Source organism: Phytophthora cinnamomi (assembly GCF_018691715.1).
Source record: "Phytophthora cinnamomi strain GKB4 chromosome Unknown Contig117, whole genome shotgun sequence".
Taxonomy (NCBI): Eukaryota; Oomycota; class Peronosporomycetes; order Peronosporales; family Peronosporaceae; genus Phytophthora; species Phytophthora cinnamomi.
The window spans coordinates 731,110-750,294 of NW_027151050.1; the positions used below are offsets into that span (position 1 = coordinate 731,110).

Here is a 19,185-nt window from a genome sequence, read left to right on the forward strand (position 1 = left end):
AACGCTATTGGGCAGCGCGCCGCGCATAGTGGAGGCAAGTGAAACGCGACCCCTCTCCCGGAACGATATTCATGTACCGTTATCGGGAGAGCAGGCAGATGGCGGAGGCTGCGTGGTGGTGACAAGGGGCTGGGCGGGGCTGGTGGCATTTTTGGGGTGGGTTGGTGGGACGCCGAGATTGGGATGGCTTGGGAATTGGTTTTGCCGATGTTGAAGCTCTCTCTGCTGGTGTATATGTATGTGAGTGGGTGTGCTGGCGATTGGTTTCGCTTGCGTGTTGTGCATGCTTTTGACGGAGGGTTGACAGCGGTTAGCAGGGAGTGCTGTACTGTAGTGCAGCGTGTACTCGTTCCGCTGTTTTAACGCAGTGCAACAGACTCCTGAGAGGTGTTGTGCACAGAAATCGCAACTGACGAGTGTTCTCGCTAGACTGCAGCTCTTTTGAGGATGAGAGCACTGTGGGGCTGAACTGCTCCCCTCTGCAAGCATTGTACACTTATTTAGCTGTGCTGACGGCGCATAACACTTGCGACGTCGGATTCGAAGCCAAGGCAAGGGTGGACCATACCAATTGGGGCATCTCTGCAGGTTCCGAGGCGAACAGTGGCAGAGGTGGCTTGATCGCGACCTGTAGTGCTGCCTCACAGCAGGACCAAACGGTATGGGCTAATGAAGTCCAGCGTGCAGTCGCTCACCGCTGTACTACACGCTTCTGAGTGTTGTGCAGCAGGTCGAGAAGATAGCAGCGCCACGTCACATGTTAGTGTGTGTTCCACCGAGTTTTTCACTTTTCTCGACGGAAAAAAAGCGCTTTTTTAGGATCCGGGGATGGGCGCGCAAATGATACGATGGAGAGGAGCACCGAACACAGAAAGAACATTCCTGCGCAACCTTCGGCCAACATCCTCCGCAGGTCGTCAATGTCCACCAATCTTTTGCTTTTTTCGCCGGGAAAGTTCTTTTTCCCGGCTGCGTGTCTATCACGAGTCGCGTCGCCGGAGTCACCCCGCTAGCTTCAACGATCCTCTACACCCACGGGCTCCGCTTCGAAGCGCAATGCTCGACTTGCATTTCCGGTGGTCCTCCGAGTCAGAGGCTGCGTGCCTGCAGGACATCTCACCCCAATCGAGGTTGCAGTAGACTCGCCGCTCTGTGCCAGCTTGTCTCGCCGCTGCTGCACCGAACCGCCGGCGTTTTCTGGTGGTCTCGCGCTTGTGCTCGACGGCTTTGCCAGCTTGTTCGCTGTAAAGCTGGCGTCTCGTCGAGCTTTGCGGCATTGCGCACCCGCTGCCGGCGCTGCTCGTGTTGCCGTGGTCGCGGCTGAACACGGCAGCGCGGCGCGTATGTTTCACCTCTGCGTTTGGTGTTATATTTCTTTCGCCAGCGATGTCTCCAGCTTTGGCCACATTGCGCCAAAACCAGCTTTGTCTACACTATCATATCATACTTGTCCTGCCTCCATTGCGAAGCTTGTCATACATCAGATCAGGTTCCCCGCGCGCTCGGCAACCCCATAAGTGCCGCGGGGCACGTCACACACTCGCGATCATACGCGCGAACGGTAGTGCTGCTGCACTTGTTGACACGACAACGGGTGTGGACTTGGTCACCGAAGCCGAGGGGGTCTGTTTGGCTGCTGCTGCAGCCAGCGTCGACGCGCACGATGCCACCACACGGGGCACCGCCGCCACTGGAGCCTTGGCTGGGGGTGCCATCGCAGGCGGAACCGCCGCGCCGGTGGGAGGCGACGGAGACGCGTACCCAGCGGACGCGGGGCTCGGCGGAGAGGCACTGCGAGGTGCTGCGTTGACAGGTTTCGCGTCGCTGGCGTTCTCCAGCACACGCACGAACCTGCCCTTGATACGCGGACGGTCGTCGGCCAGCTTCTTCCTGCAGTCGTACTTGATGCTCTTCTTCCAGGTGCGGTTTTTGCGCTTCTCGTGGAACTTCTGAAGGCGCAGCTTGCGCGCCGCCGGGCTGTACGAGCCGATCTTCTTCTCCGTCGAGCTCGACTTGGGCGATCCTACGTTCAGCACACTGAGTAGTGAGTCCGTCGGCGCGCTGATCGACAGCGACGACGTCGAAGCGCTCGCTGCGGACACGCGTGCTTGTTCCTTCCGCAGCTCCTCGGCAGCAGCCGAGTTGGCAGCCAGTTCGCTAGCAGAGCTAGAGGAACCAGTAGAAGCGGCCTTGTCGCCAACCTGTTTCGCGTCAGCATTCTTCTCCGAGAAGATGCTGCTGCGCTTCTTGCTAGAAGTGCTCGTGGGCGACGGGATCTTGAAGTTCATGGTGTCGAAGCTCATAAGGAGCTTCTCGGCGTCCTTGGCGTTGTTGCTCGACTCCATGCGGATGTAGGCCGGATCAACTACAGACGCAATGAACGCACCAAACGGCATAGGATGAGCACGCGTTCGTCTCAGCCACCAGGCACGCCATGACCGCGTGTCGATTTCGGTTTGCATTGCAAGCAGCAACATCAAACAGAAAGAGCAAACAGCAAGAACTAACCGAAGGTCGAAGCCATGTCCGCCGGGTCCTCGAAGGCCAGGCCGCCGCGCAGGAAGGACGGGCCGAAGCCAAAGTCGTTCACGTCGTCGCCCGTCGCGTGGTCCTGCGCCAGAGCGTCCATGCTCAGCGCGAGGTCCATCTCGTCGTGGGCCACCCAGTCGATGTCCTGGTTCAGGCGGTCGTCAAAATCCATTGCGCGCAGGTAGTCGTCGCTGATCCAGCCGTCAAGATCCAGCTCGAACTCGTTCTTGAACATGTCGTCCAGCCGGGCCTTCTTGGCGTCGCTGGTGCCGGCCAGCACGCCCGCGGCGTGCGAGCGCTTGCCGGCGCTCTTGAGCTTCTCCTGCGGCGACAGGCACATGGCCGGCTTGCTCTCCTCGATGGGGCTCAGCGGGTTCATGGTCAAGCAAGACCAGGAAGGAGTGCGCGATCTTTTCGAGCACGCTCGACGTGCGATCCAAAACAGGAGACGACGACTGGTCACCGACTCCAAGCAGAACTGCTAGCGACTGGCTGGCGATGGTCCAACACCAGGCCTGTCAGTCGGCTCGATAGCTCTAGTCGCGAAGCGTCGCTGAGCGAGGTCGAGTGCGTGGCGCGCACTTGACTGGGGTTGGGCACTGTGGCGGAGGTGGTGGTTGGCGTCTCGGTTGCAATTGCAGCGAGACACTGGCGACGCCCAAGACGCTGGAGAGAGTGGAAGTGAAGTGGTGGAAGATCGCTGGCCGGACTACGCTAGCCGCTCGCCCACTGCAAGTAGCTTGTCGCGCCCGAGGAGTTGGTTTTCCGCAGAGGATTTCAAAATGGCCTGAAGGCCAAAAGGCGGCTCGCGGAAAAAAGCACAACTTTGGAAGCGAAGGCAAAAGAACAGATATAAAAAGCATCGGGACTGGATCCGCCGCCTCATTGGCCGAAACGCGGGGAAAAGCGCTGATTGGCCGCGCCGGGAGTCACGCAACCGACGCGCGATCGGACGAAAATGGTTTCCGAGGATGATGGCAACCCGCTCGGGCCAATCGCGGCGCGCCGCGGGCTGAAGTTCAACAGGTGGCGCTCCGGCTAAGTGCGTTCGTTACGCTTCTCACCCATAAAAAGCAGTCCGTCACTTGGCGTTTGTATACGGGACGCGGAATCGCACCTAGACGGGAGCGTAGCCGCATTCAGAAAAAGTGAAACCTCCCGCAAGCAAGCAACTGGGCGCGTTGGTGGTCCGGTCCTACCAGATGCCTGACCACCCCTTGGCGAGATTGGGCGATAAGATAAGGCTGGTTTGTTTGCGAGGACGGATACCGCGGAGCTAGAGTGCCGGTGAAGCCGCCGAGCAAGCTCGCTGCCTCCGCTACCGGCACATGACTGCTTTCGTCGCTGGCAATGGCATCGCCATTGGCGCTGGTCTGAATTTCCGACGTTCGGGGATTGAGTCTGGCCGGCCGGGAAAGGCACCTGTCCGGCAGAAAGCGGCCAGGCTGCCCCTTATCGGCCCCGCGCCCCGGCTTTCGCGGGCCAACCTGGGGCTGCGAACCCGCTCGCTCCGCTGACAGCGGAGCGCTGGCCGACCTCGTTATCCAGCGACGCGGCAGCGGGTTCAGCAAAAAGAGAGCGCCACGCGGTGCCTAGTGCAGCTCGTTTTACAATGCGCTGGCTTCTTTCGCGCGCTGGGCCCTCGAGAGGACCTCCAAAACCACGATTAGCGGAGACCAACCGCGGTTCGAGTTGCATTGCGGAGACCTGCCTGGACTGAGGCCATTCTGATATCTCCTGCCAAAGCGAGTTTTGTATCAAGCTGCTTGTTGCAAAACTGAAGATTGGAACGAGTGGCGACCGGCGTGCAGGACAAGAAGCCTCGTCACGCAGGCCTCGTCGCGTGCCAACTTGCACTGCTCGGGCGGGCTGGGGTGCAACCAGCAAGGAGCAGGCGCAATCAGGCCGTTTGCGCGCACCGGAGCCCCGTCGCCAGTCAAAGCCGCAAGGCGTCTTGAAGCGCGAGAGGAAAAAGACGGGGAGGGTTTTACGAAAAAAGCAGCTTGTTTGAAAAAGCACCCCGCGGAAAAGCGGGGATGGACGTCGGCCATCATCAACGCGTTGCAATCTTCACCAACCTTGCATCGCACAAGCTTGCCAAGCCACTTGACTCGATTCCAGCCCGAAGTGGCGAAGCCGGCGGTGCCCCGGCTCGGCCCTGCCTTGCAGTGCGTGGGATGGGCGGTCCGGCTTTGGTAGGTGTGTCCGCCCCGATTCTGCCAGACAGCCTTGAAAAAAGCGCTTTTTTCGCAGATCGGCTGAACGAGTTCAATTGCGCAAAGTATCATCAGGCCCGCCGCCTGCGGACGAAGATCCCGAAGTCGTCGCCGCGGACTTGCTCTCCAACTCAGCCCTGCCAGCACACTGCTCTCGGAAGTGTGCAAGTCCACCCGCCTGCACCAGACCAAAGGCTTCCGATTTGGGTTAGGTCCGCCCTGAAAAATTCGCTCCGATGCGATGAGTCACCACCGGAACGGAGTGCGGCAGCGCATTGTGTTGTCATTTGAGTCCTTTCATGCCTCGCCTCGGTTCCGGAGGTTCGGCACTATATTGGCGAAGGAGCCAAAGCGACGAAGGGGTTCGTCGCAGCCCGCTGTGAGGCCGGATCAGTCTACATGCATGGCTCGGTTCTCGGCTCCTCGCCTCGAGGTCCGAGGCCTGGCAAATACACCGTCGGTGTACGCTGGCGCCAGAGGTCCCTCTGCTCGACGACAAGGCTAGACGAGGCTTCGGCGGGACCCGCACCTGCAGTGGCGAATTCAGAGGCATGAGCATGCGAGCGCGAAAACTCCGCGAGGTGGCGGTTAGCTGGCTCCTCGACACATCAGCGCCGCGTTTGGGCGTTTGCCGAGTCACCTAGCGAGCGGGTCCCATGGACCGCCAGAAAGTTGGCTAGAGAGAGCTGCAGACAGGTGCTGTCATCCTCCATTGCACTGGTCAGCAGGAGCCTCATGCAAATGCTTCAGCGTCGGGCTGGGCTGAGATGCTGCAGCGGAGAGACTAAGTCCGCAGGCTAAGACTAACACGGAACTTTGAAACGGCTTCAGTTTTCGGCCGTTATGCACAATTTCGAATGGCGCGATGCGAGTCACCCGTAACCAGCCATCTCTCGACTCGAGAGTCTCGAGCCGTCACGCACGAGCAGCATTGATCCAGCTCAACACTACAGGCAATTCAATCCCGTCAGCGTCGACTCCGGGGCGGGTAAGCTCTCTCGTAAGATTACCATGCAGCCAGCCACCGGGACCAGCTCGCGGGCATGAATCAACCTGCCCTCTTCGGGACGAACTAGCTGATCCTGTCGTGGGCTGGTCCGGCGAGCGGTCGCAAGTGTTTGTCTAACAGCAGCAGCCCTGCGATTGTGCAGGCTCGTGCTTGGACAGCAGCCGTCCAGTGTTGCCAGTGCAGCAACGAACACTCCGGGGCGTCTCTGCCATCTGCGTGTGAAGGTGCTGGGTCCGAGAACACAAGCGCTCGGTGACCTGAGCCCGCGACGTAGGGCTAGCCACCCATCTGGCGAGGGGAGAATTTCGCCTCGGGAGGGCGGTTCTCCTGCACATTATATTGTCCAGGGTCTCTGCCAGGCTCCGCGTTACTTTGTGGACCAGCCTGGTGTCGCAGTGGAGCAGTCACTGACTCTTCAGCGCACGGTTGACTAAAGCTCAGCTCTGCCAGCTGCAGGAGACCCGATCCATTTCGCCATCCCAACTGCATCGACAGGAGAGGCGACAGTTTTCCCAGCGCTGGTGAAGCGGAGTTCAATAGCGACAAGTTAGGAGCATCGAGGTGAGCTGGGGGCATTCATTTCCTGCGGTGAAGCAGCGGCATGGCCTCGTCCGTGCATTTATCGCGCGACCGCGCGCAGACTCGCCGGATGCACCACCGCGCGATGCGGCAGATCACGGACGTGCTGGGTGTGTGCCTCAATTCGACTCGAGCCAAGGAGCAGTGGACATGTCTGCGGCGTGACAAGCAGCAGGAGCTCTACGCCAAGCGCACCGATCAAGGTTTGACGAACGGTTCGTCGGCGTATTATCTAGCGGTGAACGAGGCTGCGTGTGGGTTCGACGAGGCGTTCGAGCTGCTGCACTTCGACTCCACGGCGCAGTTCCGCCTCATGATGAAGCTGCTGCACGGTCGCGACTTTAAGGACGGCGCGCTGCTGTCCATGCGCACGAAAGAGCACTCGGTCAGCGACTGGACCTTGGACACCCAGCACGCAGCAGTGTGGTTCGTTTATCAGGACCACCGCAAGTCGGTGCTGCTGCGGGAGCAGCACCTGACGTTTTTCCAGACGCTCAAGATTTTTATTCCTGACAACCAGCACCAGCAGGAAGACTACCACACCGGGATGACCTCGACGTCACAGACGTCGTCCATGGCCGGGCTGAACGCGCGTCCGTATGAAGGTGTGCACAAGCGCACCATCGCACTGAGCTGGCTGCCGTTCCCGCGATCGCATGAGGCGATGCTGGAAACGGCCCAACAGGTCGATCTGCAGTACACCTTGATCGTGGAGGAGATTTCGCCTAACCGACTGCGACTGTCGTGCGTGACTAGCTCCTTTCACGACGAAAACGATGGCCCCATGGCTGGCTCACCGTGGGCAGCACGGACCATTGCTCGGCGACTAGCTTTGCGCTCCGTCGGCAAACTGGAGTCGGCTGTGGCAGCCTCTAGGATTGGTGACTGTCAACTGGTCGCACCGCACCAGTGGGTGAAGAACGAGGACCGAGCAAGCTGTGTGATCTGCTGGAAGCGATTCAACGCCATATTTCGCCGACGTCACCACTGTCGCCTTTGCGGTGAGGTCATTTGTGGATCCTGCAGCTCGCTGCGCACCATCAACATCGTTAGCATGAAGACGAAGGAGGTTCAGAAGACGCGCATTTGCCACCTATGCAACCACAAGGCCCGCCTCAGGACCAACACGCGCGAGTATTCCAGCAACAACAGCGACCATCGCCGCCAGGTGCAGCGCCACCACCACCACAATCACCATAGCAACAACAGAATCCCGCTTTCTCACGATCGATGGGATCAGGTCCCTTTGCTCGAAGCGAAATCGGACGCTCCCCTCTCGTTACAAATGCTTCCGGCAAATTTGAAAGTGGTGGCTAGTCACGGCTCCCAAGACTATGTGTTGCCACCACCTTCAATGGATTTCATGCTTCCGCGTAGGGCTATGCCGCGAGGTGTTGAATCAAGCGATCTCAATAATGAGCTTGAAGGTCCTGACAGTGGCGGCTACATCGGTGCGCTGCCCGATCGATTGATGGCGACTGTCAACAGCAAGATCATCTCGATTAAATCCATTGCTCGCAGCACGAAGAATTTCTGGCAGACTGTGCCCTCGAATACGTCAAGCAAGAGGAGTGTTTGGTCACTTCAGGTGCTTGATTCGAACAGCGTTGAATCGAGTATGAACTCCCCTGATTGGGATCGGGGAGGCAACAACGTCAAGTTCGATGTCTCGCGGTCTGGGTTTAACGCCTCAAGGTCGTTCCTGCATCCGGCAGCTGTGGCCTCGAGATCACGAAGAGCAGCTCAACCGATCCGCATTGCCGCTGAGGCAAGCAGTTATAGCTCCGCTGATCGATCTTTCCTGTCCTCGTACAGTGTAGTCAACTCTAAGGAGCGGGAGGAGGAAGAGATGAGGAGGTTTGATCACCGACGAACCTCTTTGATGAGCTCGAACGTGGGCCTGCTTGACCAGGATTCGATTGGGGACGAAGGCTACTTCCTACCCAAGTTGGAGGGAAACCGCGAAGAAGACCGGCTCAAGCTTCTGGAAGTGATTGTATCTCCCGCGTGTACACTTATCGACCGCACAATGATGCATCGAAGCTGTGAAATCGCTGCTGCAGCGTTTGGAGTGACTGCAGCCTTTATTGCTCGGGTGGACGAGGAGTACGTGCTGATCGAGCATGCCATCGGTACTCGCGATCTAACACCCCAAGACGAAATCCTGCGCCGTGAATCGTTGTGTGATTTTGTGCTCGTCCAGCCTCCATACCAGCCACTGGTGGTGCTGGATTGTCTCGCTGACCCACGCACACGAGAGATCCCTATGGTTCAGCACCTGCGCATGCGCTTCTTCGTGGGAATTAATATTTGCGTCCGAGGTCTTCCCATCGCTTGCCTGTGTGCATTTGGACAAGACGATGACACTCACAGCGAGGAGAGCGAAGACGGTCATATATCCGCGTCTTACTACGATTCGAGTATCCTAGAAAACGAGGCACGTCAGATGGAGGACGAGTTGGAGAGTCTCGTCTACGGGTTGGAGCTGTACTAGACCCCTAAATGGGTTCGTCTCGCGGCTCCACCAAAATCTCGTTCACGGCCACGTACGGCGGCTGCGTGACAGCGTACAGCACCGCGCGGCCGATATCTTCAGGTTTGAGAACCTCGCACTCTGTAGAGTAATTAGCGGTGATTAAGCATACCATTAGAGACCGCGCCACAGTAAATTTACGCCCAGATTGCGACAGGAATGCCAACGTACCCGATGCCCCTCCGTACAGCTTCATTGCCTCTTCATCCACGCCACTGGAAGCGTTCGCGTGCTTCACCAGGTCCGTCGCAACATTTCCTGGCTATCAAACGTACCATAAGTTCAACCACGTTAATAAAACAAGACAACAACCTTCCACTGATGTCACTCTGCAGCAGTTGTTCACCTGGATCGAAGTCACGCGCAGACCGCTGCCAACGTTCTCAAGACGCAGAGCCTGCGAGATGCCTTCAACAAACATCTTGGACGCCGAGTACACGCCCAACCCGGGGAAGACCTTACGCCCCGCGTCCGAAGAGATGTTGACAATGTGTCCACTCTTACGCGCCAGCATCTTAGGCAGCACCGCCGCCACGCCATTGAGCGTGCCCTTGCAGTTGATGTCGATCGTCTACGCAGTCACAAATCCAATCTTCACGTCACAAACCCCCTCTTCCTCTCACCCTGCGAGCAGCTCAGCTCACCCGGTCCCAACTGTCCTGGTTGACATTCTTGAGCAGTTCGAACGGCATCACGCCCGCTGCACTCACCCCAACACGACACACAAAGCCGGTATCTCCAGCATCAGAGCTGATCTCCCTAACATTATATCTGCAGTCCCAGCCAGACAACGCACCGTTGTTCACGAGGATGTCCACCGACCCGAAGGTCTCCTCCGCCTTGGCCACAAGGTTCTGCACCTCTTGGCGCCGGGTGACATCCGTCTGGACGATGAGGATGTTGTCACCGCCGCCGATCTTGTGCCCGATGCTGGCCTTGACCGTCTCCAGCGCCTCGAGGCGGCGAGCCCCCAGCGCCACCTTGGCCCCCGCCGTCGCCAGCTCCAGCGCGATGGCTACGCACCACCGGAACAAGTGCAGATTTTAGCGGATGTAGAGCAGAATGTAGGGAGAAGAAGCACGCGCACCGGCTCCGATGCCCCCCGAGGCGCCCGTGACCACCGCCACCTTGCCACTCAACTGCGTGTTGCTGCTGCTCATCGTCGAAATGATCCGGTGTCGTGTCGTGTCGCACTTAGCGCGAAGTGCTGGCTGGAATGGTAGGATCCCCTACCAATCTGCACCTGTAGTTGAAGTGCGAAGGTAGGGCAATGACGAGCTATCTTATTCGCTACAGTACAAATTGGATGAAGGTTCATGCGTGCGTGCTGCATTGAACCATTGCACATTGGTGCTGGAACCGCCACTTTACACAGACCTATCGCGAGGTTGGACCAGGACTTCGTTCACGGCCACGTAGGGTGGCTGCGTGACGGCGTACAGCACGGCACGGCCCACGTCTTCGGGCTGGAGCTCCTCGCACTCTGCATTTCGTGAGCGTTAGACATCGCAGCTACATATTGACAATGGTAGGCAGCCTTACCTGGTTCCTCGTCGAACATTTTAGCGGCTTCTTCGTCCACGCCGCTGACGGCGTTGGCATGGTCGACCAAGAACGTCGTGACGTCTCCAGGCTGGCGATGGCGATAGCAGTACAACAGCATGAATATCTCCTCCCTTCGTTGCAACAACCGGAGCTGACATTTCGCCTATCATACCTGGATGGACGTGACGCGCAGACCGCTGCCAACATTCTCAAGACGCAGAGCCTGCGAGATGCCCTCAACAAACATCTTGGACGCCGAGTACACGCCCAGACCCGCGAACACCTTGCGGCCAGCGTCCGAGGAGATGTTGACAATGTGTCCACTCTTACGTGCCAGCATCTTGGGCAGCACCGCCGCCACACCGTTCAGCGTGCCCTTGCAGTTGATGTCGATCATCTGCATCGCCTTCAAAGTGAGCAAGAACCCAGCCACCTCACAAACCGCCAATGCAAGCTCACCCGGTCCCAACTGTCCTGGTCGACGTTCTTCATGAGCTGCACATGCATCACGCCCGCTGCACTCACCACCAGTCAGCCCACGACCTCCGTCCGATCCATCCAATGCTCAACCCCACCATTGTTCACGAGGATGTCCACCGGCCCGAACGCGTCCTCCGTCTTCTGCACGAGGCTCTGCACCTGCTCTCGCTTCGTCACGTCCGTCACTACCACGAGCACGCGTCCCCCATCGCCCACCTTCTCTTCAATGTCGCTCTTGACCGTCTCCAGCGCCTCGAGACGCCGAGCGCCGATCGCCACCTTGGCGCCTGCTTTGGCCAGCTCCAGCGCGATCGCTGCACGCCAATCCACGCCAACCCCATCAGCATGACATCCCAACTAACTGCGTCTTCACAGAGGACCAACGCACCGGCGCCGATGCCCCCCGAGGCGCCCGTGACCACCGCCACCTTGCCACTCAGCGGCGCGCTGCTCATCATATCCGCGTCCCGCACTTAACACAATCGCGCACTGACCGCGGATCGGGAGGATGAAGTCGGCTAGGCTCGCGCTGGCGGCGACGACCGCTGCAGCTCGCGGAGCTGCGGGCAGCGAGCGGCGTTCCGTGCTGAAGCCTCTCCAGTGGCGCTCGCTGTCCTCCGCAGCCAGCAAGCCGCCGCCCAACCCGTTCGAGATCGACCTCAAGGTGCTGCAGACGTCCGCTTCGACCAGCGAGAAGTTCACGCTGGACGACGCCAAGCGGGCGGCGGCCCAGCAGCAGGCGGACGCACAGCGGGAGATCAACCTGCTGCATGAAGGTGTGTTGTGGTGGGGTGGGTGGTGGTGGTGGTGGGGAATCTCATGAGTTGTTGCTGTCGTTGGGCAGAGATGTCGAGTTTGTTCGGGGAGGAGGTGGCGGAGTACGGCGGGGACTCGTCGTCGTCCAGTGTGGAGGAGGCGGCGGCTGCCTTTGACAAGGGACTTGGAGCTGCGGAGAACGTGGTGCCGCCAATGGAGACCAGCGAGCACCTTTCGGTGAGACCTGCTCGGGTTGTTGTCAGACCCAAGAAGAGCAGCGAACGGAAGGTTGAGACAGTTGTAAGCGGAGAAAGCAGCGTGGATGGAAGTGACCTGAGAGGTGGCGAGCCGGTGGATGTGCTGCTGCTGCAGGGGCCATGCAGCTTCGTGAGGGGTGTTTGGACGGGGTAAGTGCAGTGATTTACATTGTTGAAGTGGCATTTTTTTAAAGGCTGGTGTGTTTGTGGCACAGCGGAGATGTTGAGAGGGAGGAGCTTCAGCGCCAGATTCACGAATTGGCTGACGAGCTGAAGATCGCAATAAAGAGCCGAAACTACGACTCCGAAAAGATTATCCTGCAAATGCTGCTGGAGGCGCGTCCAGAGCAAGTGATCGTGCTGACCTGGAACGGTAAGTTTGAGGGATGAGATATGGGGTGTCCTTGCACGTTTGATATACTGATGAGGCTGTTCTGGAATTGTGTTTCGCAGTCAGCCTCACCAAGTCGCCATTCATCGTGCACGCGCTGGAACTCATCCGGTCTCGCGTCATCGTTGTGAGCCCAATTGGCGTGGACCATGGGCCTCTACCTGCGAATGTTGTGGGTGTATTGTCCGGTAGGTGGTGCTGGGATGGCTTAGCTGTATTGGCCAGGAGCACTAACACAAGTGAATACTTGTTCTTGCAGGCTTTTGGAACCAGTCTCTATCGCTGGCAATCAACGCAGCGGCCAACCTTATCGCATCCGATGAAACAAAGAAGATTTCAGCTGGGGTTCCTGCGAGTCAACTGAAGAAGCAGCAATCTTCGAGCGCAAAGGGGAAGAAGAAAAAGGTTTTCACCTGCAATTTGTGCGGTGAAGAGGGCCACATTCGGCGCAATTGCCCCAAGCTACCAAAAAGCAAGAAGTAGCTGGTACTTACCGCAAAGCGTATCAACTTTTAGCCGTGTGCTCAATTGGATCGGCTTGCGGTCACCCGCAGTTACGTCGTTCATGCATCCAGGAACCATGATGTAGCTCCGCGTAGAGCGAATAGTGCAATGAGAGAATGAACACATTTTTCGGAGGTAGCTTCTGCTTATTAATTGATACAACTTCAACGTTTGCGCGCGTTGCGACTGCGTTCAGCAGCCCGTCCATCCAACTTGCCGGTAGGTAGACTCTAACTAGCCTCACAAGGGGGCACCCTGGCGGCCAGGGTGCTTATAGGTGCCGCTGTTGATGCGGAGGTGCACTAGCGTTAACCATCATATCGATTACCGTTTACTGTGGTACGTGAAATACTCGTTTTGATTTTTACGTAAATTCAGGGAAATGGTAAAAAGGACTGCTCAGTTATTATGACGAGAGCACATACGTTGTGAAGTGACGAAGTAGAGTGCCGTATCGAGTTTCTCACATTCTTCACTCAAACTGGATGCTGGTAGTAGTACCAATATACCGTACTTCACTAAAAGAATGCTTGACAAAATAACTGCAGATTGGTGATTCTGGCGATGGAATTCCGACCATTTACCGAGCCAAGGATTAGACGATGGCCTTCTCCACTTCAAAACCCGCCTTACGCAGATTTACCACCACTGGACTACGCCAGCAGCAACACGACGTCCAAACATGGCAACCAGAGTATCAAATTACGCGAACTTTGAGCTGCAAGTACACACACTACAAGGAGTAAGGGTGAGATTCGACTCTCCAAAGCACACCGCAAAGCCATCAAAAACGGGAAGAATTTCATCTTTATCGAAGACGAGTACTTCGTCCTGGTACCAGAGTTGCTTGGTACATTGATGGGGGTGATGCCAAGGATCCAGCGCTTAATCGTGGAGACTATAGAGCATTCTCAAATGCAGGCTATATCGCGAATCTGTACCAAAACGCCAAGCCTATTCGATTGAAGTATCCGAGCAAGTTCAAGATCTACACGACCAAGGCTGAGTTAGACCTCTTCATTTCACACCAAGCTTGTCATCATCGACGACTTGTATCTGTCTATCGGGTCGGCGAACTGGAAACGCCATAGTATGACGACTGAGTCGCCATCCACGGCATCAGTGTTGAGCTCCGAGACATTTGAGTCCCCCGAAGGCTCGAGACTTTCGTATTGGCAAGTTCGTTGTAACGGGGTTACACGTACAAGTGGCTGCAAGCCACTTGTGAATTTAACAGATAACGTTATCTGTTAAACGTTTTGGATACTTCCTCACATTGGTGTAAGACACACCGATGGATACATTGAAGTGGACCACCACAGTGAGTGGTCCACACATACCCAAAAGATCCTATTGGTAGAAAGCAGCATCTTTCTACCAATCAGAGACATGCATATTAGCGGGGCTCTGACAGCCAGCCGCTGCCAACCCTTTCATAGATGATAAACAGTTTTTAGCAGATTTTAGAGGAAGATCAATTTACAAACAATACAGTTCTCATTTTACCTAATCTAAGTCACTTGGAATCCTTTCTTACTTAACTTATATTTGTGTATTCAAATATAATTAACCTAAGTAATTACTAAGTACTTACGCTTCCTCATACACGTTGCGCAACGTGTAAGCTAAAGTAGTGAGTCAAGTTAGACCCACTACACCTGGTAGCACTTTGTAGTCCGTCCAACGACCGACTGCTTGACGTTCGTACGCGGTGTACGAACGCGGAGCCGAGAACCACATGAGCACGGAGGTGCCCATGGAGAGCTCCAACACGCCTGCAACGCATGTTGCACGCGCTGACTGCCCCCACCTGTCTGACCCAGAGTGGGAGGCCCTCCAACGACTGTCAACAGTCATTGGAGAAGCGGCGATAGCTACAATGCTGCGTACGCTATCGCCGACGGAGCAACATGGTGTTGCTCTGGGATTCATCATGAAGGAGCAGCGTGACGCTGCTTCTCAGTGACGGCGTCGTCAGGGACGACACCGCGTGCTCAACCATTAAAGTTGAGCGTAAGCAATTACGTGGGAAGAGAGGGCGAGCCTCTCCTCCGATGGCTTGTCGAACTCGACACAGCCATAGCGGCTCGACGCATCGTCGACCCGCTGTCGAAGGTCGCGTTCGCCATGTCCTGCCTTGGCGGACGCGCAAGGAGTTGGGCGTATGGACGCCGACTCTCCGATCCTACGTGCTTCAGCACGTACGAAGTGTTAAAGAGGAGCTCAAACAAGCGTTTGAGCCCCCGCAAACGAGTTCCGGTCGAGGGCGGAGTTCCTCGACCTTCAGCAGGGTAAGCATGACGTCCATGCTTACGCGCAGCGCGCACGATATTTGGTATCAAATATCGTGACTAACCCGATTGACGAGGCGACCCAGGTCGTCACGTTCATGAAAGGGCTTAGAGATGGGCCTGTGAAGACCTATCTCTTCCGAGAGTACCCGAGTACTCTCGAAGCTGCGATCACTCTTGCCATGCAAGAAGAGTTTAGCCTGCGGCAGCCTAAACTGCATGTGAACGTACCGAGGCCGCAACCGCGCCCGGTAGCGAGGCCGGGAGGTCCAGAACCAATGGACCTCTCGAATGCAACAACTGCTGGTTACCAGCAGCAGGGAGGTAACGTGCGATGCTTCCGTTGCGGAAGGATCGGTCACTTAGCACGGGAGTGCACAGCTCCCATGCCCCCTGGAGGTGGCCGTCGTGGCGATGCTAGGCATCGCCGCGGACCAACAAAAAACGCGAACATCCAGTAGGCGCGGGGCGCCCTACTGGTAATGCAGTCGCGCGTGCCGACATCGGGCACGCGACACTGAGGACTGCAGCCCCCAGTGAGACCAGCCCTCACTGCAAGAAACAAGATGACAGGCCAAACCTAGTCATCTTGAAGGTTTACTCGAAGAGAGCGAGTGACTCTCTTCGAGCTTTGGTGGATTCAGGCGCGTCGAACAACTTTGTTCGACTACGAAGCCTGCCGAGACTTGACTTCGAGGAGGTAGATACACCTCGAAGTCTTCTGGAAGTACGACTGGCAACAGGTGCCATCGTAAAGACCGAGAAGCGCGTCGTGAACGTGCGCTTCTCGTACAAACAACGAGTGTTTGTCGAACACTTTATCGTCCTGGACCTGGACGATAAGTTCGACGTGGTAATGGGCATGCCGTGGCTTGCACGGCATGATCCGGTGATAGACTGGAAGAAGCGCACGCTCGTGCGCTTCGGACGCGACAGCGGAACAGAGAGCGATGGCCCTGTTACCGCGGCTCACCAGTCGAGACAGCGCTTTATGCTGCTGTCCCGGAGTGCCCAAGGAGTGCGCGAGGGCGCGCACAAGTGAGACCCACGTTGGCAATGCTGCCGACGTCGGAAGAAAAAGATGTGTTGGTTCCGGGAACCGACACCCACGTTCAAGCGTGTAAGGGACAGTCCCTGACCCGAAGCGGTCAGGTCGACAACGACGCGTCGGCTCCGGGAGCCGACGCACCCTCAGTCATGAGGGGCTCCGCCAATGAATGGCGTCGAGGTGACGAAGGCGTGTCAACTCCGGGAGTTGACGCTGCAAACAGTGCGGACGGTTGCAAACGTACCGCACTGACGCAATTTGCATGCTGTCGTGCAGCCGGGCTGCACGACGAAGCGCCATGCGATCAAGCCGGGCTTGATATCGCGCGCCCGCAGACAGGGTCTGCCGGCGAAGGGACACATTACCGTGCAGCCGGGCTGCACGAAGGAAAATGCGGTCAAGCCGGGCTTGATACTGCGCGCCCGCGGACAGGGTCCGCCGGCGAACGACTGTCCACGGCCGGGCCTGGACCAGAAGAACAACTGTGCGGAGCCGGGCTCCGCACAACAAGAAGACGGCGCAAGCGGAAAACGCTGCGCAAGTCTCGGTCCGGGACCGAGACGCAGCAAGAACAGTCTGCTGGGCAGACTGAGGCGGTGACGCCGGACGTCGAGACGCTAAGCGTCTTGACGCGCACCGATACTGGATTCCAGTATCGTGACATGGAACTCGCTAGTCCTCCGACGACGGCGTCGGAGTTGACTTCGCTTCCAGCCATGAGCTGGAAGCGCTTCACGCGACTTGCACGATGGACGCATCGAACAAGTCTGCGTTCTTTCGGACAGCGAAAGAACGGCGAGCGAGAGCGAAGAGCTGAGGCAGCTCTTCATGGGAAGTACCACTGAGAGTGAAGACACTCTCAGTGCGAAGACAAAGCGAGAGCGCTTCGAGGAACAAGGTTGGGACTCGCTGAAGTCGAGTCCCTATTACGAATTGTTGAGGGAGTACAAATACGTACTCCCGGAAGACATTCCTGCGGAGCTTCCGCAGGATAAGGGCATTCAGCACGAGATTGATCTCGTGGCGGGCACGAAGTACTGTGTCACGCGGCAGTGGCCACTGCCGCGAGAGCAAGTGAAAGCGATCGACGACTTCTTTGAAAGTCGTCGTAAAGCAGGACAAGTGCGGGAATCAAAGTCCCCGCACAGTGCTCCGACGTTCTGTGTCAAGAAGCCACAGGGCGGATGGCGCATCGTTCATGCCTACAACAAGCTGAACGATGCGACGGTACCGGCGCAGACGCCGATACCACGAAAAGATGTTATCATCGATTCGATGGCCGGGAGCACCGTTTACAGTGCTCTCGACTTGCGAGATGGATTTTATCAAATCCTAATGCGTGAGAGCGATATCCCTCTCACGGCAGTGAGCACGCCAAGCGGCATGCTCTGGGAATGGCTAGTAATGCCACAGGGGCTTAAGAACGCCCCTGCGACTTTCAACAGGTGCGTGACGCACTTGTTGCGCTCGGTGCGCGACTTCGCACCGAGCTACTTCGATGATGTATTCATCCACAGCCAAGCTGTGGACGGAAAGACCGACGTAGAGATGCACAGGGTGCATCTCCGGAAACTACTTGAGCTTATGAGAACACATAAGCTCTACGCGAACCTGAAGAAGTGTATCTTCGGGGCGAGCGAGATACCCGTCCTCGGGTGTCTCGTAGGGAAGAATGGTGTTCGCCCTGACCCGGAAAAGGTCAGAGTGATCAATGAATGGCCAACGCCTTCAAGTGTCAAGGAACAGAGGCAGTTCCTTGGCTTGGCCACGTACTTGTGCAAGTACGTGGAGGACTATGCAGGTAAGATCCGCCCGCTGTCACAGCTTCTTAAGATAGAAGCTGTGTGGAACTGGACACCCGATTGCCAAAAGGAATTCGATGCAGTCAAGCGGGGATTGACTGAGGCGCCGATCTTGGCAGTGGCTGACCAAGATCGCCCATTTCACGTAGTGTGTGACGCATCCGATTTCGCGATCGGATGCGCGTTAATGCAGCACGATCATGAGGGCCGTGATCGTGTCGTCTACTACCAATCGCGTCAGCTGAAGCCAGCTGAGCGCAACTATCCGGTGCATGACAAGGAACTCCTTGCCATGAAGTATGCACTCGCAAAGTTCCGAGTGTACTTGCTTGGGAGTAGACCATTTGTGGTCTACACCGACCATGCTTCACTGCGCACCGCAGTGAAGTCGCCACACATTTCACAAAGAATGGCGAGATGGCTCTCATTCTTTGCGGAGTATAACTTCCGGGTCGAATACAAACCCGGAAGATTGAACGTGGTGGCCGACGCGTTATCACGTCGGCCGGACTATGCAGAAGCTGTTGACGTCAATGCCATTGACGCCATGCGATCGAGCAAACACACATCATCTCTGTTGGATGATGTGAAGGCCGCGTACGCGCACGACGCGGACGCGAAGCTCTTGCTGGCCTATGGCACAGCGCCTTCTGACAAGTCCCGTCAGAAGCTGCCCAAGCACCTTCGAGCGCGTGCACACCGCTTTCGTGTGCACGAAGGACTGCTACTTTACAACGCAGTCGACGACAACGCGGATCGCGTTGTCGTGCCAAATGACCATGACCTGCGACTCAGGATCATGTACGAGTATCACGATGCCCCGACTGCGGGACATCTCGGACGTGAGAAGACTTACGTCCTTCTCACGCGCGACTTCTACTGGCACCACCAGTATAAGTGGGTGCGCAAGTACATCCGTGCTTGCGAGGTATACCAACGCGTAAAGCCTGCGCCATTCGCGCAGGCTCCACTGCAATCACTACCGACTCCGTCGGAGTGTTGGAAGTCCATGTCTTTGGACTTCATCTTTGGTCTTCCCCCGGACAGCGGAGGGAACACCGGTGTTGTGGTCTTTGTAGACCGTTTCAGCAAGATGGTACATCTTGCTGCGGTGCCAGCAGAGGTGACCGCGAAGCAGACGGCCCGTCTGCTCGTCGACATGGTGTTCAAACACCATCGCATGCCGTCCGACATCGTGTCGGACAGAGACCCGCGCTTCACAGCGCACCTGTGGCAAGAAGTGTT

General features: G+C 57.1%; 5 protein-coding genes across 6 annotated transcripts; 2 read left to right on the forward strand and 3 right to left on the reverse strand.

Annotated features, from left to right (window-relative positions):
• Positions 1-1,532: 1,532 nt before the first annotated feature.
• Positions 1,533-2,908, reverse strand: IUM83_10492 (CCT domain; the record flags this gene model as incomplete). The annotated part of the gene is made up of 2 exons (XM_067935002.1): positions 1,533-2,365; positions 2,509-2,908. 2 exons carry the CDS (start codon positions 2,906-2,908, stop codon positions 1,533-1,535), a joined length of 1,233 nt encoding a protein of 410 aa, XP_067781455.1.
• Positions 2,909-6,403: 3,495 nt separating this feature from the next.
• On the forward strand, positions 6,404-7,391 carry IUM83_10493 (Phosphatidylinositol-4-phosphate 5-kinase; the record flags this gene model as incomplete). Of its 2 annotated transcripts, none has more annotated exons than XM_067935004.1 (2): positions 6,404-7,124; positions 7,360-7,391. In XM_067935004.1, the coding sequence occupies 2 exons, from the start codon at positions 6,404-6,406 to the stop codon at positions 7,389-7,391; spliced, it is 753 nt and encodes a 250-aa protein (XP_067781457.1). The 2 variants fall into 2 exon arrangements, with proteins under 2 accessions (XP_067781457.1, XP_067781456.1); XM_067935003.1 differs by lacking the exon at positions 7,360-7,391 and adding an exon at positions 7,164-7,209 and having other exon boundaries at positions 6,404-7,077.
• A 1,440-nt stretch (positions 7,392-8,831) lies between these two features.
• Positions 8,832-10,026, reverse strand: IUM83_10494 (non ribosomal peptide synthase; the record flags this gene model as incomplete). Its single annotated transcript, XM_067935005.1, has 6 exons — positions 8,832-8,947; positions 9,038-9,128; positions 9,213-9,437; positions 9,511-9,566; positions 9,663-9,881; positions 9,954-10,026. 6 exons carry the CDS (start codon positions 10,024-10,026, stop codon positions 8,832-8,834), a joined length of 780 nt encoding a protein of 259 aa, XP_067781451.1.
• A 207-nt stretch (positions 10,027-10,233) lies between these two features.
• On the reverse strand, positions 10,234-11,349 carry IUM83_10495 (putative oxidoreductase; the record flags this gene model as incomplete). The annotated part of the gene is made up of 6 exons (XM_067935006.1): positions 10,234-10,349; positions 10,409-10,499; positions 10,584-10,808; positions 10,871-10,926; positions 10,987-11,205; positions 11,280-11,349. The coding sequence occupies 6 exons, from the start codon at positions 11,347-11,349 to the stop codon at positions 10,234-10,236; spliced, it is 777 nt and encodes a 258-aa protein (XP_067781452.1).
• A 50-nt stretch (positions 11,350-11,399) lies between these two features.
• IUM83_10496 (uncharacterized protein) lies at positions 11,400-12,778 on the forward strand (the record flags this gene model as incomplete). Its single annotated transcript, XM_067935007.1, has 5 exons — positions 11,400-11,667; positions 11,736-12,054; positions 12,120-12,277; positions 12,358-12,483; positions 12,555-12,778. 5 exons carry the CDS (start codon positions 11,400-11,402, stop codon positions 12,776-12,778), a joined length of 1,095 nt encoding a protein of 364 aa, XP_067781453.1.
• Positions 12,779-19,185: the final 6,407 nt, after the last annotated feature.